This window comes from Diadema setosum, chromosome 4, assembly GCF_964275005.1.
Source record: "Diadema setosum chromosome 4, eeDiaSeto1, whole genome shotgun sequence".
NCBI classification, from domain to species: Eukaryota; Metazoa; Echinodermata; class Echinoidea; order Diadematoida; family Diadematidae; genus Diadema; species Diadema setosum.
This window is the reverse complement of record NC_092688.1, coordinates 45163596-45181227: the sequence shown is the minus strand read 5'-3', so window position 1 is coordinate 45181227 and position 17632 is coordinate 45163596. Positions and strand designations below refer to the sequence as shown.

General features: G+C 40.1%; 1 protein-coding gene across 1 annotated transcript in view; it reads right to left on the bottom strand.

Moving 5' to 3' along the window:
- Positions 1–1446: 1446 nt before the first annotated feature.
- LOC140227333 (adenosine receptor A2b-like) overlaps positions 1447–17632 on the bottom strand; it is a 105208-nt gene continuing 89022 nt past the window's right edge. The window contains exon 2 of the mRNA XM_072307750.1: positions 1447–2094. Coding sequence (XP_072163851.1) covers positions 1588–2094 — 507 coding nt within the window. The 3' untranslated portion in view covers positions 1447–1587. The remainder of the gene's footprint in view (positions 2095–17632) is intronic.

Sequence of the window (17632 nt, the reverse complement as noted above, 5' to 3'; positions counted from 1 at the left end):
TAGGCCCCATTAGAGCCCCTCCCCACCCCCTCCCCTGGGTCCCAAGGGGGGCACCCCTGATTCTGCCATGAACAAACTTGAAACTACAGTCATCAATGTACTAACTCATAGTATTAACTTAGCTCTATCACTTCTGGTTCTAGAGAAGAAGATTTTTACAGATAACTTAATTTTGGGGGGTTTGGCCCCCCCCCCCCTTGAGGGCCCCCTGGGTGGGGCATGGTGCCCATTTTAACAAATTGAGTTCCTAACCCCCTAGGGATGCTACCTGCCAAGTTTGATGGAAATCGGTCTTGGAGTTTTCAAGAAGATGATGAAAATGTAAAAAGTTTACGCACGACGGACGACGGACGACGCACGACGGACGACGCACGACGCACGACGCACGACGGACGCCGGACGAAGGGCGATCGCAATAGCTCACTTGAGCCTTTGGCTCAGGTGAGCTAATAAAAGCACTAGAAATGACTCGGACAGGATACAGAAAGCAATGCTCAGGTCAAGACACAGCCTTTTTGTTTTACAGATCTACAAACCCATTAAAGAAAACATTTGTGATTTTGTTATTGTCATGATTGCCATATAAATGCTAATTCTCATAAGTTTGTAAAACTTCCATTGATTTTTTGTTTCATCACTAACGGTCTTAAACGAAGGTCCAATTAAAATGAAAATGTATGAATTCTATTGTGTCTCTCATTCTAATCACAAGCATACGGGATTTCTCCCAACCCCATTACCCTTAGACAAGAAAAGATGTACACGTATACAGAATCAATTCGCCGGTGCAAAGGAAATGCATTTAAAAATCGCGTTCCTTTCCTTCCAATTCAAACAATACCGACTAGATGGGGATCGTTCGGCCATCGATGCTTCTCCTTTCAATACCGATTGAACAAAAAGATTTTCTTTTCCCCATCATCTCTGACGAAACTAGAAAAGGACAGGTATACTGCTTTGGCAAGCAAAATGCAAGAAATTTGTCTTGCGTTTGTTGGAAGTACATTTATGGATTCTGTCTATGGTGAAGTATGTTTATGCTTTCCCTGAATAATAACTATTCGAATGAAAAAAACAAAGCAAAACACAACAAACCTCTCCAGACAATAAAAACTTTCTGATATAGGATTATGGAAGTACCATACATTGTGTCTGGTTAAAATACGGTGTTTATATTCTAATTCATTCAGCATTATGCGTCCTGCAAAAGCCCCCCCCCCCCCCCAACCGCATATAGTTATCACGTCAAATCATATTTTACAGCATTGTCAGCTATGCTATTTACATACATTATATAATACTTTGGTCCACTAAAAGTACTCAAACTCAACGTCTAAGAGTACATCAACGCGTGAGAAGACTGTTGTGACACGAAATGTACTGCCATCAAGTGAATGTTTGTATTTCAGCGATTAACTTTTTATTTGTACAACGTATTCAGTCTGCTAGCTTTTTCAAAAATATGTCCTACGTTTCCTTTACAACAGCAGTCCGCAAGCTCATGTGTGTATAAAAATGTTCGTGTTTATACTCATTGACAAAAACGCGATTCTCGCGGATTGGCAATTCCGTGCACAGAGTTTAACTTCATGAGGTGTCGTTGGTGGAGAATCGCATGCCCTCTACTGTCGAGACGGCGTTCGCGTTTGCCTTTGTGTTCCTCACTGAATTGTTCGGATTCATGGCACAAATACACGGGAACATTTTGGCGAACGTGCGTCGGTATCCCATGCGGAACTCTTTACCGTACGCGTATAGAAACGGGTTGATGGCCGAGTTGGCGTGAGACAGAACAATGGACACGGGCACATAGTTCGGCGGCTGGACCACGTGGGGAAAGAGTGCCGAGATCGAGTTGCTGATGCTGAGCGGTAGCCAGCATATCATGAACACGAGCACGATCACGGCCACGGACTTCACAGCTTGCAGGTCCTTCTTGTAGGTCTGGAACCGCTTCTGTCGTCTGCGCGCCGTCTCCGCCGCCTCCGCCTCCCGCGCCGCAGCCGCCGCCTCATCGTCTGCTGCTGTTCCATTTCTGCCGCTGGTGGCGGGCTTCGAAGTTACCGCTATGGTGACCGGCTCAATTTTTCTCATCTGAAAAGGAAGAAGAAGAAGAAGAAGAAGAAGAAGCAATAAGCATATAGTGAAATTAAACAAAAGCGGGTATAAATCCATCGTCAAAGCAATACTCTGAGTTGACAAACAGAAGATACATTGTAAGACGTGATTTTCCACTGTGGCTGATGTCTCACTCGGGACGCCTGCAAGCAGCAAAGTGAATTAGGAGGAAACTTATGTTGTCGAATACCTCCTTTTCTTCTTTCACAAGTTTTGCCCCCCCCCCCACAAAAACCACACAAAAGTTAATCCTAATAATGGAATTTACCGAGCAGAATCACGCTAACAAAAAACTAGCGAACAAGTGAAAATAAAATCACCATATAGACACGAAAATCCTTGCAAGTTGTAATATTGTTGGATCTCTTTACCGTAGTTTCCACCGAGATTGTTATGCTTCAAGTCTTTAACCTGTTAACTTTATGGATCTAGAAAGACAGGACTCAGGACTGACAAGAAATATTTCAAAGGTTGAGCAAATGCAATTGCAATCGTGTCGAAATCCATTGCTGTCAAGATCATCCTCAAGGGAAATGCAATGCAATCTGATTGCTCCGCAAAAATCAAAAGTTTTCAGATAGTGTTGACAGTCGCTAATAGCCGTAGAATTAAACATGACAATACTGTGATAAGGACAAAAAGGGGACATGTGGGGTGGAGAGGGGTTATTGGAAATGTCGCATGTCTCTCTGCGACAGACCTGACCCGATTGCCTAATTTTCTGATTATTGAATTTGTGGGTTGCAGCGATGAACGTCGCGGGATTAGCCAGCCCGCCCTCACCGGACGGACTAGAGCAGGTGGGTGAAAAGTGACCCCCTATCTTTCCCTCCTCTTTCTCTCGCTTGCTCCCTTGTCTGCCGAGGCAAGGGTTCCATTAGGGGAGCTGGTAGGATCATGTTCGTTCCAACGCTCTATTCGAGGAGCGAAATGCGAGCTGTCAGGGATAAAGACATTAACCACGTGTATATATTTCTGGCCTGATTTAGACGGCAACCGTGTGGCATCAATGCATGAGAAAGTACCCCCATCACTCCGAGTACGAGCGACGCATCATGCCACGGAACAGCTGCATTATGTTTTAAGGCAAATATACACGCCAGTGAAGCTCCTATAGCTCATTGATACGCTGCGGGAGTCGAGTTGATAGAGAGCGATCAGATTCATTCGTGAGTTGCAAAAAGAAAGAAATAAAGAAAGAAAAAGGTGCTCAGCAAAGCGGTGCCCAGAACACATGCAAGCATAAAGAAGACACGCGGAAACAAAGAAAAAGAATACAATAAGATTCCAAACAAGGAGAAGAAGATGAAGGATGAAAGAAATCGGACAAGGAAGAAAGTGAAACAGGAGGACGACAATCAAGGAAACTAACAGATGTTGAAGGAAAAGAACAGGAGAGGTGGAAGAACAGAAGACGCAGAAAAAAAGGATGGAAAATAGAAGAGACATTGAGGAGACGAGGAAGTGACCGGAAGACGTTCAAGGCAAGAAACAAAAAGATGACGAAGAAACAGAAGAGTGGAAGAAAAAGGAACAGAAGTAGAAAAGCTAGTAATGATAGGATAATGAAGAGAGGCGGCAAGGAAGATATTAATGTCTGAAGAGGAAGACAGGCAAGACAGAAACACGAGAAGGTGATGATGTTGGGGGAAGCAGTGGAAAGAAACAATGGAAGAAATGCCACTTGTATCAATTAAATCTGCAGACAAAAACTCAATTGAACAATAGCATCGAGATTCCTTACATGACAATTTACAACCTGCTGAATAGATAATGCATTTCTGACTTGAAATTGACACGGATGATGTGGACTTTGTTCTTTTCATTTTCTTAGCCCCCAAACAGCCATTGGTCGTTTAGTGAATCATCACTCTGGGGGGACCAGCCGTAAGCTAAGTGATCGAGGGGCAGCCACAACAAGACTGATCTGCGGGCCTCTTCTCGGCAGCTTCTGTCCAAGGGTCAAGCCTGATCGGAGATTGGTCCAATTTCTTCACGTCCTCTGCAATTCATCTTCATCTTCTTCTCTTCTTTTTTTTTTTCTTTCTAGCGCTCAAAATAAAATGACTGGTTTAGAGGACGCGAAAGCTTTCTAAGACAGTAGATTCTGTTCTCTGCATATGGCGATTTTCTCTTTTACAGGATGGGCTTGCCAACCTCATGCTTGTCCACGTGTTTTTAAGGGCGGATAAAGAATTAATGTCAGCGTTGCGCTCATGACAGAAGTAGATTTAAAACATCCACATTGTTATCACTATAGTTCCTTGTATATAGAGAAATCAATGATATATTGTATCGCATTTTACTATATACCGGAGTGGATATAATGACTTTTGTTAGTTTTTAGTCCATCTTTTTCTGTTTCTGGCTATTTCAGGATGCTCCGTAGGCTGCAATCATCAAATTGAAGCTACATCCAAGGGGAAGAGGAAGAAAGAAAGAGAGAGAGAGAGAGAGAGAGAGAGAGGGGGGGGGGGGAGGGGCCAGGAGGGTGAGAGAAGTTAAGCCAAGTTGTTTAGGTGAGATGGATGTTGATAGGAATGGGGGTAAAGAAATATAAGCAAAGAGACAGGCAAATAGGTCGATAGTTACCGCAGAGAAATCGCAAGCAATATATGGATGGACAGAAGATAGACAGACAGACACTCGCATGGATAGATAATGTCGATTAACGGGTCAAGATGAAAAGAAAATAGGTAGAAAGAGAGAAGAGAAGAGAAACATACAATGATGGACTGTCGCTATGCGAGAGTGATTACACAAACTAGAAAAGAAATCCTGTGTGTGGGTCTCTGAAGACAGCCGGTCGCACGGACGCACACGAATGATATATTTGCGCAAGAAGTAGTTCCTTCCGATGGGCATCTCCGCCAACAGAGGACGAGGGGTTGGTGGCCGAGCCTCGGGGTGGGCGAATCAGGACTTGGGATTCATTGTCACGTGCGTCAATATTGGCTCTTCCTTTAGATTCCACCGCGGAGTGGCACCTGTGTAACTTTGTGCACGGCGGGGAAAAACGGCAGAAAAACTGCCTAGACCACTACCGACTCATTCGGTTGAAACAACACTCCAAAACAATGAGAAACAAGGACGAAGGAACTATCAAACGGAGGGAACAAAAAGAGAATGGCGAATTGAAAAAAATAACTTACGGATAATTAAGTTCAAGCTGAAGAACTCCGTACCACAGAGTAAGAATATTGACCGTTCACGACGTGACTATTCTTAATTTTCACAAGGCGATTTTCGAGTTTCGAGAACTTTGCCACGTCGTATATGCACTATGAGAAAAGAGAACTGCTTACACTTACAGCCTTAGTTAGATTGTGTACCATAGTTTATTTGGTTGCAGGATCATCGGATTTATAATTGATTCTCAAATTAACATCACATTAAAGAGATTAAAGTTACCGTTTCTGTGTCTAATTGGCAAAAAAAAAAATAGTCAATGTAGGGCAATATTTGTCAATCAGTTGCTATGGCAAATTATTGTAGTTCGTCTTCTGACCTCATGCCGATTTAATAGATTTAACAAGTTCCCCCTCTGTTTTTTTTTCGCCTTGTTTAACATAAGTGGTAAAATTAAGAGTTGCCAATTTAAGAAGCATAAGTGGTAAAATTAAGAATTGCCAACTTAAGGAGCATAAGATGGTCACCTTGCAGCAAAATTACCGCAGAAATCAGTGGGTGAAATGTAACTTTAAACAAAACGTAATGTGGTAATAAATTCACCGAAAATAACCCGACTAACGTTCAACGGAGCGACCTCTTCATCAGAAATCATTCCTCTACCCTTTACATGCGGGATAAACAGGAAACTGGCTCGATCCGTTTGTGATAGATCTTCTGGATACCCCGAGAGATGCCTACGAATTTGAGCGATTGCCTGTGACAAATGGCAGAGGATGATGCCTAAAAATCGAAAGGATATGACTAGATGGGCACTTGTCCATCTCGATTCATCGAAACGCACAGACAGACAGAGAATGAACAAGAAAGTGAAAGTGAATATACGGAGAGAGTGCATGGAGAGAGAGATAGTCAGACAGGAGGAGGAGGAGGAGGAAGAGGAGAAGTAGAAGGATGAGCAGAGCGAGCCCGTCATTCAATACAGTGATTGTCAACCATTATCTAATAGAAGTAATCGTGTCGTTAGGACTGAAATCATTGAATAACGTTTAACGAAAAATCCAAGCAAAACCACACGTATATAACTTTCGTTCATCCAACAGCTCATGTGGCAAGTATAGGTATTGCATAACCTGGCGGACGTCATCTAAAACGAAACATAATGCATTCCATTTTTTGATCATCTAATCTTACTTTTTTAATGGCTACGGAATCAGTGTGTTGGCAGTAAGCTTTTGCCAAAACAAGAAAAATCCCCAAGATCAAGAACAAAACCAAAAAACAAAATCACAACCCCAAACTGATGAATGTCACCATTTGTTATGAACGGTAGGACAAATGCAGTAACATGGAAATAATCCTTGAGAATTGAAAAGTGATTCTTAACCACGTTATATAGGAAAGTTAACCCGGACGAGACCTTGATGAAGACAGGGGAAAGGGCACACAAATCCACAGATCCATGATGGTGTGCGTGAGTGTGTATGAATCAAGGTGGATTTTACAGACGACACAGAATGTTGTGCAATGGGACAAGAGGGATGGGAAGAGACAGAAGTGATAAACAGACATGTTATGAAAGCCAACCTGTGTTCTGAATTCTTAAAGGTACACCAAGTGGTAAGGGAGATGCATACAAACACGATTCTTGAATTTCAGCCGTGTTTGTAGAGATGGTTCAGTTACAACGGTTGACTCTTTCGCGTTTGACTTTTCGATAGTAATATGCGATCGTTTGTATTTTTCTTCTTCTCTTCTTTATCTTCGTCATCATCACCATCTTCTTCTTCTTCTTTTTCTATTTCTTTGTTTTCCCACTTCCACTTCTTCGTTTTATTTTAAGCAGTTACTCCCCAGTTGGATGGCTGTTCTTTTACCTTTTGAAAGTCGAACACGGCTGTACTGATCGATTGTCGAAAGAGTGAATGTTGGCAACGCTTCATTTTCACCTTACAACAGGAGAAAAACAGCCCGAATTTGGTTTATAGCTTTAAGAGTGTTGCTTTATACTAACTTGTATCCTTGATTTAGATTGTGCTCAAGATGGATCACTCTCCATTTTTAGTCTGTCTGTTCCACCTTTCCCTTTATTCTCCTTTTCTCACGGAATATCTCATTTTCTGTTTATGAAGTCAAAACTTTATATCTTCTTGTAAGAGTGTGTTTGTGTGTCAGTGTGTGTGTGTGTTTGTGTGTGTGTGTGTGTGTGTGTGTGTGGATCTATTTCGCTTCTCTCAGCACCAGAGTGATGTGATTCCCACAGGAAATCTTGTACGGATGGATGATCATTTGCGATTTAAAAATGACTTGGTGACTAGTATACCTGGCACGCCGGAAAGAAATGTGATGCTGTGCTTAGCTTGAAAGAACTACTAATGAAAGAAGAGATCTAACACATTCACATAATCCGTCGACCTTGAATACTTTTGACATGCGAGCAAAAGGGAAAAATCAATAAAAAACAACAACTCGAAAACAAAATGCAATTCAGACACGAAGGTCTATGACAAAATGGTCATTGCATGATGTAACTTCGCTTGCCTGCTCGTGTTGTGTCTTCTGAAATTCTAGTTTTCCAAGTACAAACTGCTAAACGGTATAACTTAGTGAGCTTAGCATGGACTGCATCTCCCGCATCAATATTGTTCTCTTCACTGTGTTTCAAGTGAAGCTCTTGTATTCAGGATTGATTCAAAGGCATTGCATATTTATTAGAAAAACCCATTCAATCACGGTGGAAAAGAAACAACACACTCACAAGCACACACACACATACACACACACACACACACACACACACTATTCCAACTTGCATTTCTAACCACCAAAGTCTTTATGCACACACACACACACTAACATTAACACACAAAGAAAGCAAACCATCATGATTCGCCAAGGTTAAAATGCCACATGCAATACGGCGCCCATGCATGCCCAAGTTAATGAATGCCCTCGCCATGTTCTCATCTAACGGAGATAACCATTTGCTTTCGTGACTAGACGCCGCGTTCCGAAGGTTAAAGATTAAGATTTACCAAGGATCCAGACAGGAAGCGGGCGTTTAACGACAGGTGTTCCTGTCGACTTTCTTTCATTCCTTTCGATACGATACTGAAAAGAAAGTTCATTGCCACTGTCTGCTTTGCCACTGCAAACATTGTAAAGCCGGAAAGAAGGAGAGAGTGAAAAGGAAAGAAAGGTGATGGGGGTGGCGAGGAGGAGAGATAGATAGTGCACGTGTAAAGGGAAGAAGTGCGGAAGGGTGTGTGTGCATATATATATATATATATATATATATATATATATATAATATTATGAATATATATATATTTCATATATCTACTCAACGATAGAACAGAACTCCAGAAATATATAATGCTGTCAATATCGATAGGTTATTCAGATAACACACTTATTCTCGGACACCCTGCCCTTTGTAAACAAAATCACTTGACAATGGGAATGGTGCCCAAATTCGCGTCTTTTATAATATATATATCTATATATATCTATCTATCTATATATATATATATATATATATATATATATATATATATATGTGTGTGTGTGTATATATATATATATATATATATATATACATGTATATATGTATATATATATACATGTGTGTGTGTGCGTGAGTAGATAGAAAAAGACAGACACAAAGATACACATAGAGAGACACGGAACGGGAAAGGAAGGAGGAGATGGATAGAAAGAGAGAGAGAGAGAGAGAGATGGTTTGGACAATCAATGGTTTACAGAGAAATGGAGACTGGAGGGACAGATAAAGATATTTGATAATCAGAGAGAGAATGAGAGGAAAGAGAAATAACATTCCTTTTACCATTAAAAAGAAAGGAAAACACCAGGTGCTAGAATGACACTAAAACATCGCACAAAATACCATGAGCAGGGTAGACTGCACGATATGGCAATTTCCGATGTTTCATTTCTTTCAATTCACTTCTATGATGATTTTTCTCTACCTACATGAAACATGAGCAATTCAAACATCCGGTCATGAACAATCCCTACAGTCAGTATCCCAATAGGGATAGCAAGGGATGCTTTTGTGCATTCGTTTTCCCTATAATTTCTCCTCTCTCTATCACCATTTTATACATCAATCGTCATTTTTTTTGTCCTTTTCTCTTTCTGGCAGAACCTCTAGAACGGATGGCACACGTGCACGGTATTGTGTTCTGTGTGCATGACTGTAACATGATAAATGCTCCTAAAGTAAGAGGACGGGAGGGGGGGGGGGAGGGATGAAAAATGAGACAAAAAAGAGGAAAAGGAGGAAGGAAGTGAGAAAACAGATGGGAAGGCAGACGAAAAATCGAAGCTGAAAGCGACTATAAAGCGATAGAAAAATCATACCGTGTCATCTGATCGGGATCCAATCTCCGATCGATCGAGAAATGATGAAAAGGATCGGTTTACCGAAACCCGAGTGGCGCTCGTCCAAGCCAAGCGATCGCCGATATCAATCTTTACTCATCGCATGTCGCAACGAGAAATCCCATCCTTATAAAAATATTATTCTGTTTTCCTTTTCGATAAGAAGAGGTAGATGACAGCTTAAGATGTTTATTGTTGGGATACAAGAAACCACTGGAAAGACAACTAGTTCATGGACTATTAATGATCTCAGATAACAGATGCACATCTTTATGTAAGTGATTTTTTTTTCTTACAAGCTAGGGTCGGATGGCAAAAAAAAAAAAAAGGTAAAAGAAGAGGGAAATAGGTTGGGGAAAACGGAGTGAGGGTTTGAAGAACTAATATCGTTACGGGTCTGCGGATCTTGTTGTCCTATACTTGTACGATCAAGAATGAAACAGATTGAGCAAGTGACATTATTCAAAATCATTTTTTATCATCAACAGAAACTTAATTGATGATTGCAAAACTTTGTGAAGGCATAACTTTTCTTCGTGTAGCCTTTATTTTGAATAGCTTCTTATGAAGAATGTTGGGTCGTTCGCATCACGCTTTCAATCATTTAAGTTTGTTTGTGTAATGGCTTGTTCGTGTTTACCAGTTGGAATGACAATTTACTGAAGGAAGTCCTTTGCTCTTCACATTAAAATCTTGTCTTCTGCCCCATTTTCTTTGATTTCGCCAAAAAGAGATGAATTTCCGCTTAATTTGCCAAAATTCGTCTAGATGTTAAGGTCACGCAATTCGCAGCAATTTTCGGTCATTTCTGGAAAATTTCGTTGACTCGATGATTGCAAGGAAATGGCAATAGATAATGAAATTCCCAGAATATTCTTTTTTTTTTCCACTGAGATGGTATCTTTAGACTTGCTTCTTTAAATTAAAAAAAAAAAATGTTGACTTCAACGTGCACTCCCAGGCGTGCACTGTTAACTTTTTACATCTGAAATCCAAAACCCGTCTGCGTTGCTTGCTTAAAGAAATTTACAACAGTCCTTTTCCCCGATCAGAATATTGATCGAATTTAATCTCGTCTCCTTGAGAACGAAATGCACGCCCCTGCAACGTGCTCACTGAACAATTCACGCCATTCAATCTTTGGAATGGCTTGCAGGTGTTCTTTGCATTCCTTACATCGCTGCATTTGTCTTCTCGTGATCTGTCAAAAACATTCGAAAAACATTAAAGGAGCTCTAGCGGCAAATATTTTCCCCTTGTAAAATTCAGCGTACGAATTGAATGCTATTTTGTGTTTGTTTCCTGTAGCTTTTCAGGTTGAAGGTTAGTCTGACTCGTTAATGGATACGGCAAGTCAATAAAGCATAAACAGACATTGCATTTGCTTTTGAGTGTTTCAAGGAACAAACTTGACAACAGCAACAAGAAAATATAGCTTAGATGGTATACATGTAGAGCTCTTTGTAGTTGCGTAGATGACTCCAAAACTTTTTCAGGTTGAAGGTTAGTATATGACTCGTTAATGGATACAGCGAGTCCATAATGCATACAGACATCATAATAGCATATTGCTTTTGTGTGTTTAATGCAACAGAATTGACAACAACCACAAGAAAATAATAAGTATAGCCTTGATCGCACATAAATACGTAGAGCTCTTTGTATATTTGCATAGCTGACTCCAAAACAATACATTATCATACACCGCAGCTCTCAGATTTTATCGAAGAGGTACCAGGCTTGCCTATAGTACCTCCTTGATTGTGCACAATTAAATGCATGACATCTTCAATTTGACTGACGGTAAGTGAAGTTTACGAAAGAAGATGATGTAATGTGATAAACCTGCCGTCCATGTCAAAATTGTTGGCATCTGGGTTAACTCTCCTGGAAAATATGAACGCTCCTTCACTTTCACGTCACGTTGCCTTCCGCCATTACGCGCCATTACAAGCGAAATCAATCCACGCATTAACTACACCTGCAGAATGCCATACCATTAGAGCGTGAAACGCGAAGCGAGAAATCGCATTAATTTAACGTTCAGTTGGTTCTAATCGGAAAACGCCACTTGTTTATCAATATTATTGACAAACCTGTCTTACTGGCAAAACCACCTGAAACATCCATGATCAATGTTCATGTTTCAGTTCATGATCATTGTGCTCCCTTTCTCAATCTTAAACTCGTTTTTAACCGGGACCTACGCTCAACAAGCTCGCTTTTTAAGTAGGTTCCTTCATATTTCTTTAGCATTCATTCACAGATTCCAAATTGAACAGATCGACCACTATTATGTTTTACATATTTGCAATATTCCATGTACAAACTGTATGTCATGTATTTCATTTAATTTTGTTATATTTGATGTAATTTTTCATCGAGAAATATGAAAATAAATTGAAATTGAAATTGAAATTGAAATTGAATTGTAGGGAAACATCAAAAGATATACAAACCGTATTATGACCAATTTTGGACAATCGTTTCCAAACTTGTACTGCAAGCGATGAAATAAAGAAATCATTTTTCATGTCAGTCCCACATTAACAAATCTGTCTCTTTTAGTGTTGTCAGCACATACCATCTCCTTGAAGATTTTGGAAAGTTTGTTTGCGCTTTGCTGGTTACTATATGTTAAATGTCTAAATGGTAATCAATAGCAATGAGACTGCATTGAAAACCACACAGGGTGAGTAAAAATAATCTGACTCGCTTACTATTCCACTTTACAGGGTCTGTAGACATGAATGGTACATGCTTCTAAAGACCCAACTCCACTTCACCTCATCTCAACCTGTATATTATCAATGCCCAGAAAACATGTCAACAAGCTTCAATTCGAATAGATTCCAACACAACTGAGTCGTTCTAAGGAGGGCCTTCGCCTACATTCTTGTTTACCTCTGTAGAACAAACATCTCTTTGATTTTTTTGGAACAACCACTTTGTTCAGTGAGCTATAGATGAGCTTATCATCCAGCTTCCGACCTTGAGTGGAAATATAAGAACGTTTCATCGGACCGTAACATCAAATACTAGAAGAAGAATTATTTGCTATCTGAATAACTTCCCCTTTGAAGAGACGTTAGAACAGTCTCTCGCTCTATGCCTTGGCCTTCGTGAAGTCGTGGTGTCAATAGAGGGCGGGAGAGAGTTGAAGGGGAATTAGTTAACCGTTTTTAATTTCCTTAAATCCCAAACTGACAAACCAAGGCTTATCTCTCCTTGCATCAGTCCGCCCACTGTCCGTCTGTCTGTGTATGTCCCATGTACTGTCTTTTCTCTGTCTCTGTCATTAATCTCACTTTGTCCCTTCACTTCCCGGTTGATCGCACAACATCGTTTTGACAGCCGTTGCGAGCTCTGCTCTTGATGGGGCTTTTAGTATGCTTCCTCGCCTCGTTACCCCAAGAGTTGCATTTAAACAGCATGCTGTATCCCCCTAATTGGACGCCTTGCCAAGAAACGATGGTTTTTCGTCCGACACTCGTGACTTCTCGGGTACGATATCGCCAACAAGATTGGACCACTGTTACAACATTGTTGGTGATAACATTTGTGTGTGTGTGTGTGTGTGTGTGTGTGTATGTGTGTGTGTGATACCTTTAAACGGCTTGTATTTTCATACGCGAATAGAAATTATTCAAATAAAAAAAACATGGAGATGAATGAGTTGAGGGCAAATCCATGCATCTATATGTCCGCAATTTACCTTTTTAGATAACATTTTCATACTATAAATCTATTTATCACACCATTACTTTCCAGTCACGTACATCAATCTGCAACCAAAACTTATTATCACGGGGACTTGTAAGGTCAACGAACTTGTGATTAAAAGCATTATCATTTCAAAAAACCCTTTTCAGTTTCATATGAATTCACATCATTGCAATTGTTGTATTGTCTTCGTCAATTTATCGCACTGTTAACAAGCAATTACGGTCAAATGGCACCATCAATCGTTAGCATTGGTTATGAATCATAGATTTTGGTTTTATTTTCACTTTTTTAAAAAGTAGTTTCAGGTTCAAGGATCTTTGCACAGCTACCGAGTAAACCAAGAGAAATCAATATACGAGGGGAACTTTTTGATTAACCACGGGAAGCAATGATATTCATAAACTAAGTAAGATAAATCAAAACATAAAACAAGTTTAAGCTCAGAAGGTGACGGTTCATAAGGTTCTTTACATTATTTACACGAAAACGATTTGAACACTATAATCACCAGAACATATAACAATACTCTGAGATTCATTGTGGAAAGTCTACTAGCAGCAAGCCTGCAATACAGTGCATTCTTGTTTTTTGTTGTTGTTGTTGAATGATAATGTTATATCTTCATCTCTTACATGACGATCATTCATCATGACAAATGAAGCAAACTGGTCATTAGCTAGCTCCCCTTTTCAGAGCCACTGACATTTAAAATCAGTATACACACAACGTGTGCACATGTCATAACTAAAACAATACAAACATAACGGATCTAGATTTCATTCAGCTACGACTATACGTTTTTTTTTATGTTCAAAGATACGAACGATACGACCTTGGCATTTTGTGACATGGCATACTGAAAGACGAGCGGAGAATGAGAAGGCTTCTCGGTATTGCCATAATATCATCATTATCATTCATTTTGAAAGAAATGTAATCATCTTCTTCCTTCCTGCACGATTTCCACTCGTCTTGAGAGCGAAATGCAGAGGACGGACATTTATACGACGGTGTAGATGCACTGTCAAGCCGTTGCACCGTTTCTGGAAACCTTAGAGGAGTTTTCTCGTTCAGAAGGCTTTTCTGCACCTTCTGGGTGTCACCGATAATCGCTGTTTTCTTGCTTGTTTTGAATTAATTGAGTTATGACTGAGGAGAGAGGAGGTATTAAATGGGTGCGCGTCACGAGACCAACACCCAAGAGTCATACAGCCCATGAGTTATACAGCCCATAAGTCATCACAGCTCACCAGTTATACAGCCCACGAGTCATACAGCCCATGAGTTCGACACTAAGCAAACAAAGCCCACGAGACTGACACATTAAGCCCCGTGTTGTAATGTCGAACTCGTGGGCTGTTTTTACCTATATTGTCGAACTCATGGGTCTTATTTGCTTAGTGTTGAACTCATAGGTCGTATGACTTGTGGGCTGTATGACTCGGACATGGTCCTTTTTTCAATGTCGAATTCGTGGGCTGTACGACTCGTGGGCGTCGGCCTCGTGGGATGACCCTTGAAAGTTACCCAATCAAGTCTCAGAAAACCACATTTTAGTGGTTTTAGTGCCGTATCTTTTTATTATTTTCTTTAATTAATATTGCTAGTGTTTCGTTAGGGATCAATTAAGCAGTGTCTTTCTTCTGAACCTTGTGTTGCTCATAATTTTTGTGTCTGTTGAAGAATTTGCATTTAAATGCTATACATTTATGACGGATACTTAAACTGGCAACAAATTTAAGAGGATTAACGTTTAGTTTCCTCTTAAATTAACTTTTTACGTGGTGTCCTTGATTTTGTGAAGATTTGCTGAATCTAATCAATCCTAGTTAAGCTATCCCCAACAGAGAACACTTGGTAAAATTCGGAGTTGCCAATTTAATAAGGCTAAAGGTCATAATGTCTGCACCAAATTGTACCAGGACTTGATGGGCTAGTCAAATAAGATCTACGAGCACTGTTGAGTGTGTGTGATTAAAGAAACACGAGGGGCAGGCGATGGGACTAAAAGCAGAGATCAAATCTCATTAGAGAACACGTGACCTTTCTGCATCTACAGCACTGCTCACCGAAGGGAGATTAATGGGCGTACAACTCATCTGGGCTTTCAAAGGAGCTTTTATAGGGATGAGTGGTATTTCCCCATTCTTGTCTCCAGTTTCGTTTTCTTCTATAGTCGACCGCACAGCGCACGCATGCTGAAATGGGATGTGGAAATTACGGAGTCATGTGATGTAATACAAATACAAGAAAGTGGACTACATGGAGTAGTGGTAATGATGACGATGATGGAGAAGTAAGTGATATTGATGGTGATGACAACAACTGTGATGATAATGAAAATAACAATTTTAATGATCGTAGCTAGGAAAGCACTCGGACAGCGCAGACCTCCATAAAGCAATATTCATCTCTACCCATAGGATCCTGACGGTGATCCGGATCACTACCAGAATTTAATGGTCTGTTTCTGGGTGTCATTATCAACTTTTCATGAAACTTTCACGCAAATCCGGTCGTAACTTTTTGGGGTTACTTTTGGAAACAGACAAACAGGCAAACAAAGCATCGCCAGCCAAACCCGACCTCCGTGGCGCAGGTAATAATACTAGTGATAATGACAATAAAAATAATAATAAAGCTACTGTTAATCATGAAAAAAAAAATACAACACTACTGTAATAATTATCACCATGAAGATGGTGTTAACATGATAACCATACAAAACACATAGCGCTTAAATTAGTCAGTATCCGCATACAAATACTAAAAAGATATTGACGTGTTTAATGGAAAACAAAATGGAAGGAAAAAGAGCGGGAAAAGGGGGGGGGGGGATGGGGGAGCAACAGAGACTGCTAGCAAGTGGTTCTTTTTTCTCCATCTTTCCAGCGCCATTGTGAATGACTCTTACTAATGAGAGCTTCATTCCTCGGCAGCCAAAGCGATCTTTGGAGGATGAGGTGGGAGGGAGGGATTGTAAAAGAATTCGACACCTTCCCAGACACCATGTCTCACATAAGGAGGCCGTCCTGAAAAGAAGGTGGAAAATTGCCAGGAATGCAATTCTCTAAAAATCACCCGACTTGCTCTTAATACATCATCGCTTGGCCTGCTCAAATGCCAGTTGATGTTTAGAGGCGCAGTGGAGCGACGGAACACTGCTTAGTATACTGCATGCTTATCAGAAATTTGGCGATGCGAGGTTTTTCGAAGAGGTATTCACAAAATAACGCGAGCGAGAGAGAAAACAATAATCAATAACTCCTCATGAAACTGAATAACAATAATTATTCTTTAAGCTAAAAATATCTTTGAATCCATCTTTACGGGGATAGACTGTTGGAGTAAGCATTAATTTTGATTGACAGCGTTTATCATTACCATTATCATTGCCACTATCTACGATCATTAAAGGAGACCTCCGGATGATTTTCAGATTTTTACATTTGAACAACTATAAATTAGTTATACTGAGGACAGAGTTTCAGAATTTGTGATGATTGGCATGAAGAATAAGAATATTTTCAAAATTTAGAACAAATTGCAATGAACAAGGATGATGACATGGCAGAGTCACCATAAGAATGCATGAGTTGGGGCTCAAGGAAGTAGAACAAAAGAAGAAGGCATGCAAAAATTACACACAGGTGAACTCGCAAGCAAGCGGTATTGTATTGGAATTACACTGCTACATTTCTGAAATATGTGAACCTCCTATGTCATCATCCTTGTTCAGTGTAATTTGTTTAAGGTTTTTCAAAGTATTGTTTCTCTGCACAAGAACCAAAATAAATACCACAAATCTATACAATGGAGTTGTCGATTTATGTACTACATGATGTGAAATTATGAAAATCGCCTGGAATGTCCCTTTAACATCGCTATCGCAATAAGCCGTATACACTGTCATAGATTTTCACAGAGCTGACTTTGAAGGTTCTCGAAGGGTTTTCCTTAAAGGGTCACCACAAGACTTAATTATTGCAACAACTAAAATTAAACTACCTCTTCCTAACCATTTCACTACGTGTGAATTTTTCGGACATCTCCGGTGATGTTTGTTATTCCGAAGGTATGTTAATTCGAAAATTAAATAAGGTTCATTCTTCCGAAGCTTCTTCACTCATAAACACACAAATCCCTATAATGCCGCATAACCAGAAAATGAAATATTTGTGGCGTTATTCCGAAGGTTCATTATTCCGAAGTTTTGTTAATCTGAAGACATGAGGTTCATATTTCCGATGGTTCA